At 39.6% G+C, this 23334-nt stretch overlaps 1 protein-coding gene across 1 annotated transcript; it reads right to left on the bottom strand.

Annotated features, from left to right (window-relative positions):
* Positions 1-17192: 17192 nt before the first annotated feature.
* On the bottom strand, positions 17193-22336 carry olfm4.1 (olfactomedin 4, tandem duplicate 1). The gene is given in 8 exon segments (XM_042754870.1): positions 17193-17586; positions 17589-17794; positions 17796-18120; positions 18205-18267; positions 18270-18351; positions 20647-20859; positions 20945-21097; positions 22197-22336. Coding segments are annotated over 8 exon segments (1395 nt in total). The 5' UTR covers positions 22251-22336; the 3' UTR covers positions 17193-17287.
* Between the last annotated feature and the right edge of the window lie 998 nt (positions 22337-23334).

Here is a 23334-nt window from a genome sequence, read left to right as displayed (position 1 = left end):
CCTCTCCCTTCTAAGTATGACCTGAACCATTTGAGTACCATCCCAGAAAGCCCGACCCAGTTTTCCAGTCTCTCTAGTAGTATGTTATGATCGACAGTGTCAAACGCAGCACTGAGATCTAGTAATACCAGCACTGATATTTTGCCAGAATCAGAATTTAAGTGTTAAATCTAGGTTCCAATGTATTAGTATATAAACTAAAAAAGTTATGTACATTGTGTATTACATTTTGAGGTAAAGATGATGACATTCTTAGAAGCTCAAGTCAAGCAGCCCAGGTGTCTGAGACAGTAACCTTTTGTCTTCATGCACTTCCTGACTATAGGGCAGGGTCCCAAGTTAAAGGTGAATGCTAAGCTCAAGGCACAGCTGTGCCTTTGTCTCTATGATAATATGAAGGTATGGGCGATACTGCCAAACTAGCACCTATGCATTTGAATGACACTGTTATGCTGATGAGATCAGGGCTGGGGAAACTCTGGTAATGGGCTGATTCCTGTACTGCATTTGGATGCTTTGTTTAGATTGTCTCCACCTCTTGTATCCATCCCCCTGGTCTTCCCTTCTGAGTTTCCAACAAGCGGATATCATTTACTGTCTTAATGAGTGCTGTCTCTGTGATGCAGTCAGAAACCAGATTGAAAATATCATTTACTGTCTTAATAAGTACTTTCTCAGCTAATCAAAAACTAAAAAACCAAAATTAAACAGGTATCCATTTGAGTTTAAGTATTTGTTCAGCTGATTAAAAACTACCAATTTTCTATAATTTGGGCCTATAAAGGAAGATTTGATATTGGTCTGTAATTGCTCAAAATGGTGTTATCAAGATTGTTCTTTTTTTTAGGAGGGGGACTTTACAACTGCAGTTTTTTCAGGGAGTTTGGAAATGTCCCAGAAAGAAGTGAAGCGTTCACCACTTCTAAGAGATATAAACAGTCAAGACACTTTTAAAAAAAGATGTGGGAAGTGTGTCAAGATAGCAGGTTGACGATTTTAGGTGCTGCACTATTTCTTCCAAAATTTTGCTATCAATTGCATCAAAAATAGACTATCTTTTTGATATTACGACCGAATCTGTCTGACCTCTGCATTACTTGAGGATGTGCTAATCACCTTCCTGATACTGATGATTTTCTCAGAAAAGAAGGAAGCAAACTCATTGCATTTGCTGTCTGAGAACATTTCAGTGGAAATCTGACTTGGGGGGGTTGTCAGTCTCTTAACAGTAGCAAAAAGATTGTGAGTGTCGTTTAAGTTACTGTTTATAAAGTTTGAGAAGAAACTCTGTCTAGCTGTGGCTAGTTCCACACTGAAAGCATGAAGGCTGTCTTTATAGATGCTATAGTCAATTTCAAGTTTCGTCTTCCGCCACATCCACTCAGCTTTTCTGCATTGTCTTTTCATACTCTGAACTGTTGTTAAATTTTCTCCAAACTGATTTCTGTCTGCTAATTTTCTTATTGACTATTACAGGAGCAATATCATCAATAACATTCTTAACTTTTGAGTTAAAGGAATCAAGGAGAAGATCAATAGAGTCTGCAGAAATGCTTGGTGTTAAAGATATAGCCTCCATAAATAGCACACTAGTGTTCTCGTTAATGCATCTCTTTCTGACAGAGGAGTGGTAGCAGAGATCAATAAATCAAAGAAAATACAGAACAAATAAAGTGATATGTCCTTAATAACAATGGATGAAATGTTTAGATCCCTATTGATGTTTTTTATGCTCGCTTCAACAGCGACAGCAAGGAGACCACCAAGATCACACTCTCAGCAAACCACCAACCCCTTAAACTCACCTCCACAGATGTCCACACTGCATTTGAGCCAGGATTCAACGCACGCAAGGCTGCTGGCGACCGGACGGCATTCCTGGACGTGTGCTTAATGCATGTGCAGAGCAGCTTGCCGGGGGTCCTTCACAGACATTTTCAACCTTATGTCCCTCACGCAAGCAAAAACTGTGCAATCATCCCTTGTCCCACTCCCATTGTGCCAAGTGCCGAACATTCCTCCCCGATGTGCCTGAATGACTACCGCCCCGTAGCACTCACACCTATCGTTATGAAGTGCTTTGAGCGACTGGTCCTAGCACACCTCAAGGACTGCCTCCCACCCACACTGGACCCACACCAATTTGCTTACCGTAGCAATAGTAGCACAGAGGATGCAGCATTGCACCAGTTCTGCACTCTGTACTCACATACTTGGACAATAACAACACATATTGTAACGGATGTTGTTTGTTGACTTCAGCTCAGCATTTAACACTGTCATTCCTCTCCAAGCTGACCACAAAACTTGGAGACCTGGACATTAACACCTCCCTCTGCAACTGAATTATGGACTTTTCTGACCAACAGGCCTCAGCATGTTAGGTCAGGCCACACCTGCTCCTCCACCATCACACTTAACACCGGCGTACCACAGGGCTGTGTGCTGAGCCCGTTCCTCTACTCCCTCTACACCCAAGACTGCAAGCCTGTGCATGGATCCAATTCCATACCATACTAAGTTTGGCAGATGACAATGAGTACCCAGTAGTCATTGGCCTCATCAGAGACAACAATGAGACTGCCTACAGGGAGGAGGTACAGCACCTTAACACCAGCAAGACTAAGGAGCTCATTGTGGACTTCAGGAAGAAGAAAGGAAGCACACACGACCCCATCCACATTAACGGGGATGGATGTTGAACATGTCTCCAGCTTCAAGTCCCTGGGAATCACCATCTCGGAGGACCTGTCCTGGACCACAAACACCTCCAGCCTGTTCAAAAAGGTTCACCAGCGCCTCTTCTTCCTCGGGACACTGAAGAAGAACCAGCTGTCTTCAGCCATCCTGGTGAACTTTTACCGGTGTGCGATCGAGAGCATCCTGACCAGTTGCATCACAGTCTGGTATAGGAACTGCTCGGTGGCTGACCGCAAGGCACTGCAGAGGGTGTGTGAAAACTGCCCAACCCGCATTACACGATACCACTCCCTGCTATTGAGGACATCAGAGGAGAAAACGCTATCTATGTTGAGCTCGCAGCATTCGACACAATAAGGACTCCTTCACCCTGACCATAGACTGTTTAACCTCCTGCCCTCTGGAGGCGCTTTAGGAGCCGCCCGGACAAGGAAGGCAGCAGACTCAGGAACCGCACTTTTTTTTCATCTACAGCTGTCTCCTTACTGAATTCTGCCCTCTGACAACCATAAACCACGACCACCCCCCACACACCAAACATACACATACTCCTCACCCCTCCTCAACACTACATCTGGCTTACAAACAAAAAAACAAAAAAAAAGTTTATTTGTTATTACTTGCACTACTGTCTGTTCATCCAGAATACTGAATGATCCATTTGCATGCTGGAATATTTTTCTATGCACTTTTTACTGTCCATTGCACTAGTGTAAATGATGTTCATATGTTCATAGTTTCTGCTTATAGTGTACATACACTTATTACATAATCCATCTGTACAGTATGTTCAATGTACACCTATCTGTATATCATACTGATAGTATTTAAAAATCTGTAAATTATGTCCATAGTTGTGCCTTATCTGTATATTTATTGTACATTTGTATCATATTGTAGACACTGTATATCCTGTACTTACTGCTTATTGCACTTCTGGTTAGATGCTAACTGCATTTTGTTGCCTTGTACCTTACATGTGCAATGACAAAGTTGAATCTAATCTAATCTAATGATTGAATCTAGAGTGTGTCCACCTTTGTGTGGGTCCATGCACATGCTGAATCAGGTCAAAAGTGTTTAAAACTGTTATCATTTCTTTTTGTAGTTTTGTTTTCTGCATTATCTATATGAATATGTAAAATCCCCTGCACTAGCCACCTGCAATAGCACAAACAGTCAAACTCTGTTGAAATTCCCCATTGATAACATTTCCCCGTGAACTCTTCAACACGAAGCTGGAGAGTTTTTTTGGAGGCCTGTAAATAATAAATAAACACGGAGGTAAATGAGGCGTGGGAGCACAGCTTTCAGCACAATCCCTGTAGATATTCAAAAGACAAGTACTGCACCAAATGACACCTGCTTGCATTGATAGAACATCTTTAAATAGAGCAGCTACACCCGTCCACCTCTCCTAACCAGTCCTGCAGACACTCATGAAAGTAACAGTTAGGAGGGGCTGTTTCATTGAGGACCTGTTGCACTGCACACTTGATGTCTTCTAGACATGTTTCGTTTAGAAACATAAAATCCAGATTGTGTGTGGTTATTAAATCATTGATTAGAAATGATTAATGTTTTAGCCATCAATTAGTGTGGTGATCAGTTTCAGCTTGTTCCTCTAAACTTGGTATAAACTGTTGAGATTCATGGGACTCACCGGCTGTATGCTGTATGAGGGTCCATGACGACGGTCTGCTGAGTGTTCTGCCTGTTTTGGAAGCCCGTCAAGTAACTTTGTTTCAAGAACCACAATCCTTTGTAGAAGTTTGCAACAGTTCATGCAACAAGTATATTTAACAGGAGGCATTTTCTCTCTCTTCTGTTTGAATGTAGGCAGTTGTTTTCCCATCCCCGGAATGTAAGCTGCTGGCGGTGTGAGGCAAAGTCTTCTTTTAGTAGTGTTATTCCAGTCCCAAAGAGTTTTTAGTTTTAGTGTTTGTGCCAAAAATCTGTTGTTTGAGCACTGTGCTGATCTGCAGAAGAACAATATAAGTAAAAAAATCTTAGAAAAATCAGAGAAAAGTACAGAAATAAGAAGCAAAGCACAGGGCAGTAAGCAAGAATGTCTGAACGATAGCGAAGCCGGAAGCTGAAAAAAAAGCATGCAAACCATTTGCCTTGAAATAGGAATAATATGTTGTACTGACAAATGCTTAGTTAGTATAGTTTACTTACACGAAAGTTCTAGTAACTAAAAAGAACTGTAGGGGGTACTTTATCTTTTCATTTAAGTTTACTCATGACTTAGTATAGCTACTCACTGACTCTCAGAGTGCATTGTGGCAGAATAAATTAGAAGTAGCACAACAAAAAGAGCAAATAAAATGATTATTCTTACAATTAATGATAATAAATGAAATTTAATTATTACCATTGTTGTGATACACTTGCTAAATGTTTAAGCGTGTGTGTGACTTTAGCATATTACCACACACTATTTAAGGATTATATAAACCCAATTAAAAGTATCAATGAAAAATTACATTTGAAAATGTTCAGTAATAAACTACCACTGAATAACAAAATACACTAATGCTTTAATTAGAAGATTGATCACCTTCTAAAAGCAATCTATATATTACTTTTCTTCTCTTGAAATCAAATAGCTCTGACTTCATGATGCATTGCTGCATTAACAAGAAAAAAATTAATCCCAACCAAAGGGAATGCTAATCACTATAATGGTGACTCAAAAAAACACATTTTAGGAAAATCAACATCAATTTATGAAGTTAGCATATGTGATGTTCTCAGACAAAGACTAAGCGTTCAAAATATTTCAGTTTTATTGGAGAATCTCAATTCAGTTCTATTCAAGTATATTTGATATAGGCGCCTTTTTACGATACAATCCGTTGCAAAAGCAACTTTACAGAAAATTTAGTTTCTACAATATTTGGTAGGTAGAGCTCATCAGTGGAGTGACGTGTCAGTTTTATGTGCTACCTTCAAGATGACTTTGGGAAATGAGTGAATGCAACTAGTGAAAGATAACTGCAGACATGGAGGAAATGTGTGAACAGTCTAACCCTGCGTCTCAATGTTCATACTATCCATCCTAAACAGTATGTGTGTCCCAAAACATAGTATGTTGAAAAGATCATGCCAAAAGTCCCTGGATGGTCTACTATTTCAGGTCGAATTTTTTATGGCTAAAATTGCCCACAATCCATTGCGCTTTAGCGAAGGATTAAAACTACAAACATGGTGGATGCGTCGACTATCACGAATCAAATATCAACTTATATCCTCTTATTTTTTCTCTAGTATGGTAGGAAGTTAAATGAAATGCAATGTGGAGGATGTTAACTGTGACAAGATGATTGACAGGCCAGTTTACAGTAACAGAGACGCAAATGTATGATGTTATAGTATGTCCCATAGCTTGCCTACTCTTCTACTATACACTCAAAAGTGTGTACTTTTCCTTCACCAAAAGAGTGCATACTTTAAGAGCATAGTATAAGTAGACACTGAGATGCAGGGCAGGACTCGTTTTCTTTTCTTCTTCTTCTGTTTTTATGTTGCACATTAGCAACATATTAGTGCACTGCTGCCTCTCACTGCTTTACTAATGTCATTGATTCTTTTGTGGCTACTTGAATATTTTAAGTAAGTGTCACTCAAAACAGTAAGAATTTTTTTTATTATTATTATTTGCCTTGAAAGTAGCTGTAACTTAATAAATCCTAGTAAGTATAACAACTAAGAAAAGATAACTAATTAAATCTAAGTAAGGTAAACTATTGGATTTTACAGTGTGTCAAGTCAAGTCCAGCTGACTGTGCATTACAGAATTGTGGTATGACATGGTTCATGTTAGATCATCATAGCATTTGATCAGATTTTATAATACATCTGATCTTCTTGCTGCTCTTGTTGTCATCCTCTTACACCTGAAAGAAAATCCAAACTCAGTTGCTCTGCAGTATGTGACAATCCAAGTGTCTGATTGCAATCGCAACTTAAAACAAGTGGCAGTCAACCGATTCATTCAAATTGCTGATTTATTCAGTAATGAAGCATTTGATTGTGTTAATGAGTGAGTCACTAAATCATTCATTCAACCAATTAGTTCAAAAAGCTGATTCATTCAGTAAGGAAACACCATCCTGTGTGTTGCTCTGAGATGCAAAACAATGCTATGATCTTTGTTTGGAACTATTTTCTTTGTCAAAATTAAAATGTAAGTCACTTAATGCTAGCTTTATTAAAACTGTATAAAATCAGTATTACATTAATGCTGATTTCTGGAAAAAAAAAACGGCACTCTTCGTGTGATATAGATTAACTATATTAAATGATATAAATATAAAAGACCACCTACAATTTAGAATGTCTTGAATTTTGATCATTCTAAATGCATTTTAATAGACTAAATCACGTACTGTATGTGCATGCACTCTCTCTGTGTTTTTGTGATATACACTCAAGAATGTCAGATTGCACATCATTAAAACATAACTTACCATATTATTGCAGATGATATACTGTATGTATTCATTTTATTTAGGAAATGTAGTGGAGTAAAAGTTTACAGAAAAAACTCAAGTACATATTCTCACAAAAAAAAACATACTTAAGTACTGTAACAAAGTATTATTACTTTGTTACATTATACTACTGTAAACAAGAAAATAGTGATTCAGTGATGCAAACTGAATTCAATTATTCTGTAAAGAATCTCTAAAAAGACAATCATTCAGTTGAAATCAGTTCATTGTTCATTTAGTTAGGTTCAATTACTGTGTAAATGTTATGGAAGAGGTCTGACACAACAGGTTAATATAATCAAGGATGTTTATTTGGGTCACAGAGAGTAAGGGTTAGGCACGAGGAGGAACTGGAGACACTGGAAGATGAGGAGACACTAGGAGAAACACAGGAAGTAAGTAATGCAGGTGAGTATATCAATAGAAGAAGTAGGAGAGTCCTCTACATGTGAACGAGATCAGACAATCTGGATGACTGAGGTGTGTGCTCTTATACAACCCGGTTCATGAGGTGCTGATGAGTGACAGGTGCAAGTGCTCAGTACTCAGGGGAGAGGGATCACTGTGATTGGGTGGTGGAGGAGCCTGGCCGATCCGTTACAGTAAAGTCCATCAGTTTAATTAATCTACTGTATAAAGCAGCTCTGGCGAAAACAGTGATGTCATCATACAACTCAGTCCAGTTCAGTTACATTTACATTTAGTCATTTAGCAGACGCTTTTATCCAAACCGACTTACAAATGAGGACAATGGAAGCAACCAAAAACAACAAAAGAGCTATAACAAGTCTCAGTTAGCTTAAATTCAGTACATGTAGCAAGGGCTTTTAAATAATAAAATAAATAAAAAGAAAACAGATAGAATAGGAAAAAAATAGAGCAAGCTAGTGTAAGGTCTTTTTTATAATTGTATAATAAATGAAAAGAAAATAGATAGAATACAAAAAGATTAGAAAGGTAGTTAGATTTATTTTTTAAATTTTTTTTAAGAATAGAATTCCAATAGTGAGTGCTAAAGTTAGAGGGTCAAATAAAGATGGAAGAGATGTGTTTTAAGCCGATTCTTGAAGATGGCTAAGGACTCAGCTGCTGGGATTGAGTTGGGCAGGTCATTCCACCAGGAGGGAACATTTAATTTAAACGTCCGTAAAAGTGACTTGGTGCTTCTTTGGGATGGCACAATCAAGCGACGTTCACTTGCAGAACGCAAGCTTCTAGAGGGCACATAAGTTTGAAGTAATGAATTTAGGTAATGGGGTGCAGAACCAGTGGTGGTTTTGTATGCAAACATCAATGCCTTGAATTTTATGCGAGCAGCTATTGTAACCAGTGCAAATTGATAAACAGAGGTGTGACGTGTATTCTTTTCCGGCTAATAAAAATTTATCTTGCTGCCGCGTTCTGGATTAATTGTAAAGGTTTGATAGAACTGGCTGGAAGACCTGCGAGCAAGACCAAAAGAGCATTGCAATAGTCCAGCCTGGACAGAACAAGAGCTTGACACAAGGAGTTGTGCAGCATGTTCGGAAGAAGAAAGGGCCTGATCTTCTTAATGTTGAATAAAGCAAATCTGCAGGACTGGACAGTTTTAGCAATGTGGACTGAGAAAGTTAGCTGATCATCAATCATAACTCCAAGGTTTCTGGCTGTTTTTGAAGGAGTTATGGTTGATGTGTCTAACTTGGTGAAATTGTGATGCAACGGTGGGATTGCTGGAACCACAAGCAGTTCTGTCTTGGCAAGGTTGAGTTGAAGGTGATGGTTCTTCATCCAGCAAGAAATGTCTGTTAGACAAGCTGAGATGTGAGCAGCTACCGATGGATCATCAGGATGGAATGAGAGGTAGATTTTGAGTGTCATCAGCATAGCAATGGTATGAAAAGCCATGTTTCTGAATGACAGAACCTAATGATGCCATGTAGACACAGAAGAGAAAGTGGTCCAAGAACAGAGCCCTGAGGCACCCCAGTAGTTAGATTTTGCGCTTGGACACCTCACCTCTCCAAGCTACTTTGAATGGACCTATCTGATAGGTAAGACTCAAATCCACTTGGGAGTGCGGTTCCTGAGATGCCCTTTGTCAGTAGGGTTGACAGGGAGGATCTGGTGATTCCACCATGTCAAAAGCAGCAGACAGATCAAGCAAGATAAGTAGTGAAGATTTGGATTCCTGCTCTTGCCAGTCCTTAGGGCTTCAACAACCGAGAGCAAGGCAGTCTCAGCTGAATGTCCACTTCTGAAGCCAGATTGGTTGCTGTCAAGGAGGTGTGTTTCGTGTGTGAGAAAGGCAGAGACTTGGTTGAACACATCTCGTTAAAGTGTTTTTGCAGGGCATGGTAAAGGAAGGAGGGAAACTGGTCTGTATTTTGGGAATCTAAAAGAGATGAGTTGAGGTGTGGTTTCTTAAGTAGTGGAGTTATACTAGCCTGTCTAAATGTTGAGGGAAAACACCAGTGTGGAGGGATATGTTAATGATGTGAGTGAGTGCAGGTACAACTGCAGGAGCAATGGCTTGAAGGAGATGAGATGGAATAGAATCAAGTGGACAAGTAGTAAGTATGATTAGAAAGGATGAGTGTGGAGACTTCCGCCTCAGAGAGTGAGAGAAGGATGAAATGCGTGTATGTTTGCTGGTGAGGGAGTTGCTTGCGATTGTTGTGGAAATTGTGTAAATGATTATTTTTATTTATTAATGACGCCACTGGCAAAGTTCGTCAGCTATTAGAAGTGATAGAGGAGGGGGGAGGAGGAGGCAAGGATTGAGGCAAAACGTTTTAAAACATGCAAGAGTTTTACGAATTGTTAATTTTGTTATGGTAGGATGTCCTTTTAGCAGTGGGGGGGGGGGGGAGACTTAGCAGAAACGGCAGAGCAGGATGACTGGTACACATTAAGGTCAGTAGTATTTTTGGATTTGCCGCCACACTCTTTCAAGCAGGCTCTAAGCTTAGAACGATGTTCACGTAGAACATCGATAAACAAAGGGGCTGGGGGAGGGGTGGTACTGGGGTTGGCCTGGAAAAGAAGGGTCAAACAGTGTCTAAACAGATGTAAGGAGTGGAGCAGAAAGTATCATTAAAGCACTGTTAGCATCAAAAGATGCCAACAGTTTAGGGGAAGGAAGCGAAGATGAACCCCATTGCAATAGCTGGAGGGTGATAGTGAGCGTAGGTTATTTCGAAAAGATGACATGTGGGATGGGTAAGTGATGTGTCCATGAACCATGTTGGAGGTTAAGAGTGAGGGGAAGTGATCTGAGGTGTGCAGTGGAGTAACCCAGTACATGATCAGTGGAGCAGTGTCGTGTGTAAATAAGTGTCCAGTTGGTTGCCTGATTGTGATAGCAGTAGTTGAAACACTCGAATGATATCAAAGAGGCAAGGCAGAGTGTGGAAGTCAGCAGAAAGAGGTTTATCTAGGTGGATGGTTGAAATCTCCAAGCATAACTAGGGAGTACCATCCTCAGGAAAGGTTTGGAGACCCCGCACATCTAATTCATCCAAAAAGTTACCTATTGGTCCTGGGGGTCGATAGACAAGCTACAAAATGTATTTTAAGAGGGTAGTAACAGTAACTTGAATGAGATTCCAGGAGCTGTTGATACCCAATAATGGTAAAGGGATTACATTTCCAATCATTAGAGATGAGCAGACCAGTACCTCCACCTCTTCCAGTCAAACGGGGGGAGTGGGAAAATGAGAAATTATTAGAGAGGGCTGCAGGTGTAGCAGTGTCCTCTGGTTTTTGATCCAGGTCTCTGTCAGGGCCGTGATGATTAAGCTTTGAATGACTAATAATGACAGTAAATGAAATCGGCTTTGTTTACAGCAGACTGGCAATTCCAGAGACCAATAGAAAAAGAAAGTAGTGTAGTAGCAGACATAGGCAGAGTGTGCAGGTTGTTAAGATTGCGCTGCCTACATTGTGTGATGCGTGGTTTGCGAGTGGTAGTGATAGTAGGGAACACATAGTTAAGAATTGGTTATACAAACTGAAACAGATGTGAAACAAGTAGAAGGGAAAAAGGATAATCAAACAATACTTATATCCCTTCCTCCCGTGTCCCTGCCCAGTGGAGTCGCACGGTAGAGTCAATGGTCTTCACACTCTTCAGTCTTCACACGAGTAGGGTCTTAACAGGAGGGCTGCCGCGACCGCTGCCGTGGTTTACTCACCTTTTTTTATACCCGTCAAACAAAACTGAAATTGAATTCAGCTGAACACACTTTACTGTTTTATCGCAATAAAGGTCTAAGCAAGTGCCACGACACTGACACGGTATGCGATAGAGTGCGAGACCCAAAACGCAGCACGTCTCAACACAGTAGTAAACAAACAAGCGTTTCCTAGCAACGACACTGCGCTAAAACCCTAATGAGACAAGAAATAAAATACACTTACGATCTGCTTTTAACTTCCGCTGATTTAACTGCTTCTCTCAAAGGATATTTCTTTACACTGTCTTTTGCTAGCACTTGAACACACTTTACTGTTTATCACAACAAAGGTCTAAGCAAGCAAAATACAGTTCTCTTCCAATAGTGTCTATGCAGTCAAGTCAATAATAATGGCAAATATTAAGTGTCCCCAACTAAGCCAGTCAATGGCGACAGCGACAAGGAACCAAAACTCCATCGTTTGACATAAGGAGAAAAAAATCTTGGGAGAAACCAGGCTCAGTCGGGGGCCAGTTCTCCTCTGACCAGATGAAACCAGCATGGCATGGTTTAATTCCAGGCTTTAACACAAGTTTTAACACAAGAGTTTTGTTGGACTGATATCTTTTTGAATATTTCATCCAACAAACAGACTAATATTAGCATAGATGCCATTCTTCTTACGATGCATCAAGAACAGCTGGTGTTATGGGAAGCTGAGTATCATCAGAATAACAGTGAAAAGTCTTGCATGAGTCACAGCTGCAGTTTTATCCCGGCCTTTTTATCCTGGTTTCTCTCATGTCCTTGTTTTCCTAGATCTTGATATTCTGTCTGTTTATCTGGATTACTCTGTTTGCCTCAGACCTGAACTCTGTCATTGTTTGGACTGCTTATTGTGTTCAACCTCATGCCTCAAGACAAGTAAACAGTCAGCGATTAAATAAGAATAATAAATTAATTACAAACAATAGGACAAAAAAAAAAAAAAAAAAAAAACACCGTAGAACAAATAAATAAGAAATGCTACATACATTGTTTCTGTAAAGCAATCAAATCAAAAGCATCAAAAGTCTGCATATTTTCACTGTATAAATTAAATATATATTTATTCTATTATATTCTATTATTATATATAAGAAGCTGAACTAGGATTGTGTTTCTAAGGTGGTTCTGATTTCTCTAGCCTTCCTCTTAGTGTGTCTGTCAGAACACAGGTGTGGATCAGGTGGTCAACTTCAATCAAAGGGGTTTAGTGAACACTGACAATGCATTTGTTTGAGTGCATGTGTGTGTGTGGTTCCACAATAAAACAGAAATAAAGAAATAATCAGCATAACAAGACAACTTCTGTATCAAAACAAATCACATTAATCTATACAATGTTATAGTGTACGTAAATACAATATACAGTATCAACTTTCAGTGGTAGTATACAATGCGATATAGAACTGTCATCATTTATGTAAACATAATCAGCACGTTGAAACAAAAAGTTCCCGAATACTGGCAGTGACACAGTGTACAATACAGTACTCTCATATAAACTTTACAGAAATAATTCCCTGTATAATAGCAAAATAATATAAGTAAACATATACGCAACAGGATGATGATACAGTCAAGTCAAGTCACCTTTATTTGCATAGCACTTTATACAATACTGATTGTGTCAAAGTAACTTTACAGCGTTAAACAAGAAAATAGTTTGTCAGTAATGCAAGTGGACAAAAACAAAGAGTAATTTTTTCCAGCTATAGTCAGTTCATTGATGATTCGGTGATGTCATCATCCAGTTCAGCTCTCTTCCAATAGTGTCTGTGCAATTAGTCAAACATCCCCAACTAAGCAAGCCAATGGCGACAGTGGCAAGGAACCAAACAGCGATGTATATTTGTAAACTCAGCATATGAATGCACTGAACTAGCTAGTGACCTGTGACCATTCAGCTGAATATTAAGATGATCAAGGATAGACTATGGAGCAAAACGGGTACTCACAATCAGTCACAGACACACAATAACACACAAATAGGTTATATTTCCCTGGGTGACGATCGACAAGTGCACTAACCCCTGTCTTTCCAACATTGTTGAAGTTACAAAAAGTGTTTTTTTTTAGAGCAGGGAGAGATTTTCTGTTTTCTTGTTGTTGTTCTTGTTTGATAAACATTAATGTCTTTGTCTGAGAATGACTAATGTCTTCATGTCAGAGATCACATCGTGCATCAGATCTGTTTTTTATCAGCACAAGGGGATCTACACAATATTAGGCAGGTTGTTTAATGATGTGGCTGATCAGTGTATCCCATTTTAATTATTTTTCCATTTGCAAATCAGCTAAGATCAGAGAAGCATTTATTTCAGATAGAAATGAAATTTCATCTCAAGATGGCACCACGGACGGCCCTAGCCTGGGTATCGAGCTCTCCAGTTGTTTTACTGTTTTTTGTTAGTAAACTTTTCCTGTTCATGAGGGATGAACTGCTGAACATTTATGCTAGCAGAGCACACCACACCAATCTTCTACTGGTTTTTTGATTATTCTGATGTTTTGCAGGATGTGGATGAAATTTTATTTCTATCTGAAATATTAATTTATTATTATAGGAGTAGTATTATTTGCTTCACTGTACTAAAGAGTCTTCTTTAGACTGTCTCTGAGTGCTTCAGTTTGCTTCAGAATGCTTGAGTTTTCAATGAGCTGAGAGAAAACAGGAAATCAATTTAATGTGGTGTGTGTGTGTGGTGGTGTGTACAGGTATGTGCAAGACAAGTGTGAGAGACAGGAAAGGTTATTTTTTAGCTTCTTAGAGGTCCTGGCTTCTTAGAAACACATTTCGAGTACAAAGGACAGATATGTTTATATGTTTTTCAGAAATTGCATTATGATTGGATGAGATCAAAGCATTTGATGAAGGATAAATGTTGAGTTGGGGTGTTTCCTCTTGATCTCACTCTGCAGTCAACTTGGATGATTTAAAAATGGAAAATTGCCACAACACAGGGACGTTGTAGTTGGCAAAGCAGCTGCGGTGTTCAAAGCACTTAAAGACGTGCAAGCGAGCTGGCACACTCGTCAAGCTCAGACAGCACGGCTTTAGAGCGGCCTGCCCTGTGTTTTCATGGAAAAACCTGGCTGAATGAAGCCATTCTGGAAAGTGCGTTACATCTGCCAGGCTTCCAGTTGTTCAGAGCGGATAACAAAATTCAAACAACACATTACATGTCCCACCAGAGACAAAAATATTTTGGACCACTTTTACACCACAAAAAGGGATGTATAGTGCTCCATCCCCAGAACAACTTAAGTACTCTCTCTCTGACCACTGCTTGGTTCATCTTCTTCCAACCTACAGGCAAAAACTTAAATCTGCTTAGCCTCTAGCAAGATCTGCAAAGAGATGGACCAACGAAACAGAGCGGGATTCACAAACCTGTTTCGACTGGACTGATTGGAGTGTTTTTGAAGCTGCAGCCACTGACCTGGACGAGCTCACAGAGACTGTCATACATCAGTTTCTGTGAGGATATGTGCAATCCTACAAGGACTTATTTAACATACACCAACAACAAACCATGGTTCACAGCAAAACTCAGACAGCTTCAGAAGTGGGGACATAATCTTGTACAATCAGGCCAGAAACACACTGAATAAGTAGATTAGAGTGGCTAAGATGAGCTAGTCTAAAAAGCTGGAAAACCAGTTTTCAGCTAACGACCCTGCTTCAGTGTGGAAAGGCCTGAAAGGCATCACAAACTACAAGACACCATCCCCCTGCACTGAGGCGAATCAACAACTTGCTGTTTATTGAAATGGGTTTTTATTGCAGATTTGAAACTCCTGGTCTCACATCCCACATGCATTCTGACCATCTCTCTACACAACCATTAACAGCTCCAGCAACCCCTTGCACTTTAGATCACTGAAGATGATGTGCGTCAGGCCTTTAGGAAAGCAGAAGAGCAGAAAAGCACCAGGGCGCAGATGGTGTTTTTCACCAACCTATCTGAAATCCTTTCCGACCAGCTGGCCCACATCTTTTCTCACATCTTCAACAGATCACTAGAGCTGTGCAAAGTCCCTGCCAGCTTCAAACGCTCCACCATCATCCCCATTACAAAAGAAACTCAAATACACAGGACTTAATGACTACAGACCTGCTGCCCTAATATCTGTGGTTATGAAGTCGTTTGGAAGACTTGTGTTGGCTTATCTGAAAGACATCACTGGACCCTAACTGGACCCCCCCTGCAGTTTTGCTTACAGAGCAAACATTCCATGGATGATCCAGTCAAACATGGGAATGCATTATATCCTACAACATCTGGACAAATCAGGGACTTATGCAAGGATCCTGTTGGTGGACTTCAGGTTCAACCTTGAACACCATCATCCCAGCACTCCTCCAGACCAAACTAACCCAGCTCTCTGTTCCTAGCTCTATTTGTCAATGAATCAACAGCTTTCTAACAGATAGACAACAGCTAGTGAGAATTAGTAAATTCCCATCCAACAGCTGCACCATCAACACTGGCCCTCCTGAACATGCTCAAAACAGTGGAGATGATGGAACCCACCTGTTCTCCCCCCACTCACCATCATGAACAGCACTGTGGCTGCAGTAGTCATTCAGGTTCTTGGGCATCACCATCTCTCGGGGACCTGAAGTGGGACCATTCCCATTTTACTCCATTGTCAAAAAGGCCAGTTCACCCTGCCACAGGAACTACTCACACAGTTGTACTCTGCAGTCACTGAATGCATCCTCTGCACTTCCATAACTGTCTGGTTCAGCTCAGCTGCCAAAACTGACCTCAGAAAACTACAGAGGATAGTCCAGACTGCTGAGCAATCACTGGTACAACCCGCTTCAAGAACTGCACTCATCCAGAGCATAGGCAGAAATCCAAGTTTTCACAACAAAACCCACCTAAATGCTACTCAAAACTAGCCCAAACTAAATGTACTCCCCTGATCCAGTGTGAGTAAAAGAGCTTGTAAAATCATCCTGGACCCCTCACACCCAGCTCACTTCCTCTTTGAACTGTTACCGTCTGCCCGACACTACAGAGCACTGAGCACCAGACATAGGAAAAGATTCTTGCCTCAGGCCATCTACCTCATTAACAGTTCTCCCCACTGTGCAATAAAGCATGTGCAATACCCAACTATCTTATATTTATTATACATATTTTACTGATTTAATATATCATACATCTATCCACATTTTCTTGCTTAATTTGTAGCACATCTGTACATACAACATACTTTCTATTGTCTTTTTGTCTATTTTTATTGTTTTTACATATTTATTTGTACTCATTTTTATTTTGTTATCTGTGTCTTGTCATCCTGTCTGTGCACTGGAAGCTTCAGTCACCAAGACAAATTCCTTGTGTGTGTAAACACACTTGGCAATAAAACTCTTTCTGATTCTGGTTCTAAAGATAATATATTCAAAATGTGACCATGTGAAAATGTATCTGTTTTTATTAGGTATGGATTTCATATGAATGTGTATGATATAAAACATATTTTTAAGTGAGGTCCACCCCTAACCATAACTGTAAGCTGATTGTACGAAAACGTTAAAAATAATAATAAAAAGATTAAAATAAATAGTAAAACAGTTATGAATTTCCATGAGATTGTGTTTTCTGTTTCAGGAAAGACTGTTGTAAGGTACTGTATTCAGTTTGTCAAAAAGGTTATGAGGGCCAGATGTACATTTTGGTGTGAATTAGTGTGTATGCAGACATGTGCATCTGCATGTTTTTACAGATTTTACAATGTCCTGATCAGCATTAAAAAAAAAAAACTCCACTCCAAGTCATAGTGCTCATAAGACTTTATTACACAAACAGAAATGCAGCACATTCATTGCTATTCTGTGTTTGACAGCTGCATAAAATATTCATATTTCTCAGGTTACTCGTCAATCAAGAGCTTATCTTTGGAGCCCTCAAGGTTGAACCAAACATGATAGCTGATGTAATAACCATTGTTGAACATGTAGAGTTTCTGATCGGTGGGGTTGTAGTCCAAGTAAACATAGGAATTCTGGAATTTCTCAAAGGGAATACTAACATAGCTTTCCTGTTCGGTGCGTGTGTCAAAGGTGTAAAAGATCTCCTCAGTTTTAGTGTCTACAGACCTTGTGGCATACAGAACCCCACATATCATGAAAGTGTTTCCTACAGATGGTTTGTAAATACTGGTCTGCCAAATTCCTCTACTTCAAATGACACTTCATTGATCTTCCCTAAAACCAACTTACCCTTCGATTCCACCGTGGCGTAGGTTACCCACAGGCCGGACTCATCGGCTGCAAAGTCCAGGTTCTGGTTGCCTGAGTAATGATATGAGAACTGGGTACTGGCCATAGGAATCACCTTATACTCAACTTTTACACTGGTCATGTTGAGCTTTCCCATCAAATGGGCTTCTGAACTGGTAGTACAGGGTGTTTTCCCGCACAATGTAGTTGTTTCCAGTGCCTCGCCAATCATATTTATTTTGGACATAAAGCTGATGTGTCTTAAAGGCTTTTCTCATGATCAGTTTGTAGTAGTCAGAGTACTGTGTGACTTTGCTGACCAGAGTGTCAGTAGAACCGGAGTACCAGTACATGTTTTCAGAGCCAGGCAGGGGCTTTGAGTCCTTGCCCCATCCTCCATAGATATAACCTGCACTCAGATCTGCATTCAGCTGGCTGACGATGGGTTTGCTGATTCTTCTAATTCCACCATGATTGCAGATTCCTGTAAAACAAGAAAATGAGTTTATAATTATAGATTTTTGAAAACAGAGTTGGACATTCAGTGTCTTGATGGAGAAAGACTCACCAATGTCGGGGTTAAAGATTTCATTATGGCGTCTCTCGCACTCTTCTAGTTTCTGCTGAAGATGAGATATTCTCGACGTGTCACAAGAACTTGGTTCTTATCATAGGTGATCTCCAGCTGAGTCAGTACAGCAATCATAACACTGATCTGTTTTCATCAAAATTAAATTTAATCACAATATTAATCTAGGGTAAAAGGTACAAAATCGTCCTGAACAGTTCTTCACAGATCTAACATACATGGTTATTTTAGAGAATCTAAATCACTTCAAGTCTTTGGGTTATTGTGGCACCCAGCAACACTACGAAAAACATGCAAACTCGACACAGTGATTTTGTAAGGCATGTTCCTGGATCGACACAGTGCATTTGTAAGCATAATTTGACATTGTAAACCTTGGACCTCAAATCCGATTGGTTTATTGGAATGTTGTTACATGTTCACCAAAGATGTTGATCCAGGAAGTGATTTGAATTGTGAACCAACTTTGATTGTTGGCTGAACAAAGCCTCGCCTGGATGTTTGGAAGAGTTTGAATGTTAAAACCCTTCCAGAATAGTTTAGGCTCTGTAGTGTTGGTTTAGTACTAGTGCAGGTGTTGGACCTGCTTTGGCATGTTGTAAAACCCACTTAGCTGGGGAAGATGGTCAACCAGCATGGTTTTTCTGGTGAAGCTGGTTGACCTGCTTGTTGAGCCACTTAAGAAACCTTTTGGGGAAACCAGCAGATCAGAAACAGGGTAGGCCATACATTTTTATTATACGGCTCTGTGAAATACTTGATTGGTCAGTCACAAAATTCCAAGGTATGTTATCCCTCGATAACAACCGGTGAAAGCTGGAAACACAGGCTCATCCGGGAAACTTAAAGGGTTACTCCACCCAAAAATGAAAATTTTGTCATTAATCACTTACCCCCATGTCGTTCCAAACCTGTAAAAGCTTTGTTTGTCTTCGTAAACAATTTAAGATATTTTGGATGAAAACAGGGAGGCTTGTGACTGTCCCATAGACTTCCAAAAAAAAAAAAAAAAAAACCAGTGTCAAGGTCCAGGAAAGTATGAAAATCATCGTCAGAATAGTCCATCTGCCATCAGTAATTCAACTGTAATGTTATGAAAAAGTGTGATTGAAGTTACATACAGGCAAGTATGGTCGCCCATACTTGGAATTCGTGCTCTGCTTTTAACCCATCCAAAGTGCACACACACAGCAGTGAACACACACACACCGTGAACACACACCCGGAGCAGTGGGTATCATTTATGCTGCGGCGCCCGGGGAGCAGTTGGAGGGTTCGGTGCCTTGCTCAAGGACACCTCAATCGTGGTATTGACGGCCCGAGACTCAAACCCAATACCTTAGGGTTAGGAGTCAAACTCTCTAACCACAAGGCCACGGAAGGAAGCGACGAGAATACTTTTTGTACATGAAGAAACAAAAATAATGACTTTATTCAACAATTCCTCTCCACTGTATCTCTCCAAATCAGCGTAGTGCCATTTTGGCAATTTGGAGCTGTATGCACATGGTGTACACTCTTCTGTGTCGCCGATGCGCTGTTTGCTTTCAAAACCAAAGCATAAATACATGTAAAAAGCATATCCTTGAATCACTGATGGCAGATGGACTATTCTGATGATGCTTTTCATGCTTTCCTGGACCTTGACACTGTTATTTAGTTGGCAGTCTATGGGACAGTCTCAAGCCTCCCTGTTTTCATCCAAAATATCTTAAATTGTGTTCCGAAGACAAAAAAAGATTTTACAGGTTTGGAACGACATGGGGGTAAGTGATTAATGACAAAATTTTCATTTAGGGATGGAGTATCCCTTTAAGTCAACACTATATGCTTGCTAGAAACAGTTTTTCTTGGTGAAAGCTTTGCATTTGGTTAGCTTATAAAATACTAAAACTCAATTAAATATTATGTTTATAATTAATAAAGGTTATCCTGGTACTCGCTCTCTCTCGTTTCATACAAACGCAGCTGCTGCAACAACTGTACGCTGTAATGGATTATAAGATAACTAACGTACTGGTAATATTTTAAAACAGTTTTGTCTTAAATCAATATATTTTGTAACCATAATTATTTATGTGTTGGAATGTTGTGTAATAAGTGGTTTGACTGCACCGTATACCTTAAATGTCCGTCAAGTTTGAACTTGCTGCTTACTAGCAACTGCTGTCTTCACGGAAGCTTTGCATTCAAACATTTTAACTATGTTTAATATATGGCAAGTAGCCATGCAATAAGGGGGATAATGTACATCCAGCTGGTTGTTATCGCAGAATAACCCCCGAATGTGCTGTGCCTGTTGTCAGGGATTTTGAAAAGAATCACCTTCATTTCCTGTACAATATCAAAAAATTTGTTTTGGTCGATCTTACACCAAAGGTGCTATTTATGCTGATTGAGCAGAGGTTCATAAAGTTTCACCTGTTTGCGTATGGATATGAGCACAGCAGAGGTGGTTTGTATAGACGCCCGCAGCTCCACAATTAGAGCCTCCACCTGCTTGATCTTGATTTTCACCTCCTCTATGTGGAGCTCACTGTAGGAGTCGGGGTCATCCTCCATCAGCTCGATCAGCACTGTCAGGTTCATTATTTTTGCTACATAGACCTTAAGTTTAACCTCATAAATCTCCACCTGCACAAGAACGGTTAAAGAACAATTAGCTTCTGCATGTTTCACTTCAGTTTAATCTCATGAGTTCTTAAGAGCTGTACCAAACCTTGCTAATCTCCATCTCCAGTTTGTAGTTGATCTCAACTGCTGTGCTCTCCAGCAAGATGAGCTCTCCGATTGGAAATGTGCTGTTGGGAAGGAAAGCCTCACAGCTACATTCTCCTCCGGAGGCGCTACCCTCAGCCCAGGGACTCAGTGCCTACAGAAGACAAGTAAAAGACTTCAATCTTTCTCCTCTTCTACAACAGCAAGATGAATTTACATTCATGCATTTGGCAGACAACTTCACCTGAAGACATTAACATTGCATTCAAAGAGTTCACTGTATTAGTTCATGCACTTGTTGGGAATCATACCCATGACCACCAAACCCTTCCAGAAGCAAGACTGGACACCCCTGCCCTACTGTTTGAGCTAGAAGGCACACTACTAATAAATGAAATGATTCCTGAGGTTTTGTCTGTGAAAAACCTGTAGAATGTTATAAGCCTTTATATCTTCTCACCTGGTCTACTGTAATGGTAATCTCTCAGTGCCACCTGTCCTGCCTGCAACTCATTCAGACTAAAGGAAGTTATTACATTAGTTATGTTTTTCTCCACTGGCTTCCAGTACAGAATTGAATACAAGGTGCTACTCTTTGTTTGGTCACACTTTAGTTTGGGGACCAATTCTCACTATTAACTAACTATTAACTATGACTTTTGCTTCAGTAAACTCCTAATTCGCTGCTTATTAATAGTTATTAAGGTAGTTGTTAAGTTTAGGTATGAGGTAGGTGTAAGGGATCTAGAATACTGTTATGCAGAGTAAGGCATTTATATCTGCTTTATAAGTACTAATAAACAGCCAATATGCTAGTAATATGCATACTAATAAACAAGACAACTGGTCTCTCGACTAAAGTGTTACCCTTTGTTTTTAAGGCTTTACATGGCTCAACTACATTACATTTACATTGGTCGTTTATACACTTTCAAGTACGTGAGATCTTCCAGTCAAAATTTTATTTTTTGTCCCTTTAAAATCTATGGGTGAACATAGTTTCTCTTGTGTCTCCTAAACTGCAGTAAACTGCTGCTGTATGTCAGATCTTCTCCAATAGATGAACCATTCAAATCTCAACTTAAGACCTACTTTTTGAGTCAAAGCAATGACAATGGTGTCTATAAGTCTCATGTCTCCTCTAGGTCAGAGTTGTTTCATGATGCTTCCTGATAATTTACCTGTATAGCTTTTTTGTTCAGTTTCAGCTGCTTTTAAACAGGTGAATAGAGATAAACTTGTACTGTACTCACCCCCTCGACAACAGCAGACCTGAAGAGGACGAAATAAAGAAGCGCGGCGATCATCGTGCATCAGTTAGTTGTGTTGTAGGAATAGAGCTCTCTGGCTTTTAAAGACCATCATATCTTATGACATCATCAGCATCTGGACATTTCACAGCATTATTCTCTGACAACTGATGATGTTCATTTGCTTATGTCCTTTACACAACACCTCCAAGGCAATGTACTTTGTTGATGTAAGGCAGTGGTCAGATTATGTTGAAACAGAAACAATAAAAACAATCCAGGTGTGCTTTCACACCAAATATGTTATCAGCAGTCCAGGACACTGCCATGTGGTGCATTTCAGATAAACTGGCACTAAAAAGGAATGATGTCACCCAATGTAACCCAATCTATCAGTAAGAAATATGATCAAAAATAAAATAAGCAAAATCAACTAGTCCCAACTGAGCAAGACACTACTGAGCATCTTAATTTGGCATAAAATCGGCAACCTTATTATTATGTTGAGTAATAACATTATAAATGGCCATTTCTTTTCAATTTACACATGATAACAATCATTTGGTAAAAACCAAATAAACTGAATTTGCATCCTGGTGCCATCTAGGTTATTTTAAGGTGCCATTTAGTAAATTGCATAATAAATTTGCCAATTCTCTCTCAGTCAGTTTCAAAAGTAGTACTTAACAACTAACATGACAAATACTTTACATTCACATTTCCAAAGTGTTTACATACATGAACATAAGAAAGAAAATTTATACAATATAATTAACCAAGTAAGACAAAAATGTCCATATATCCCACATGGTATATTGCAAGACTTCTGAGCTCCCAGATACAACTTTATGGCAATGTCAGCTTTATACAACACAAGTTGATCAATTTGCTTTACAATGTCACACAAAAACAGCACGCATCACACAGCTGAAAACACATTGAGTTGTATAAATTGAACAGTTAAAAGACTGTTCCAGGGTGCTTCTACAGTTTGCGTGTCCATGCAAGGAAGAGATTGTACACAATAAAAGAAGTTTAAAATCAATCCTATAATAAACTGAAAGCCAGTGCAGGGAGACCAAGGCAGGAGTAATATATTCACGTTTTATAATAACCATTAAGAGTCTAGCAGCAGAGGTTT

This window comes from Cyprinus carpio, unplaced genomic scaffold (assembly GCF_018340385.1).
Source record: "Cyprinus carpio isolate SPL01 unplaced genomic scaffold, ASM1834038v1 S000006605, whole genome shotgun sequence".
NCBI classification, from domain to species: domain Eukaryota; kingdom Metazoa; phylum Chordata; class Actinopteri; order Cypriniformes; family Cyprinidae; genus Cyprinus; species Cyprinus carpio.
The sequence above is the reverse complement of the archived record's forward strand: the minus strand, read 5'-3'. Positions and strand labels throughout refer to the sequence as shown.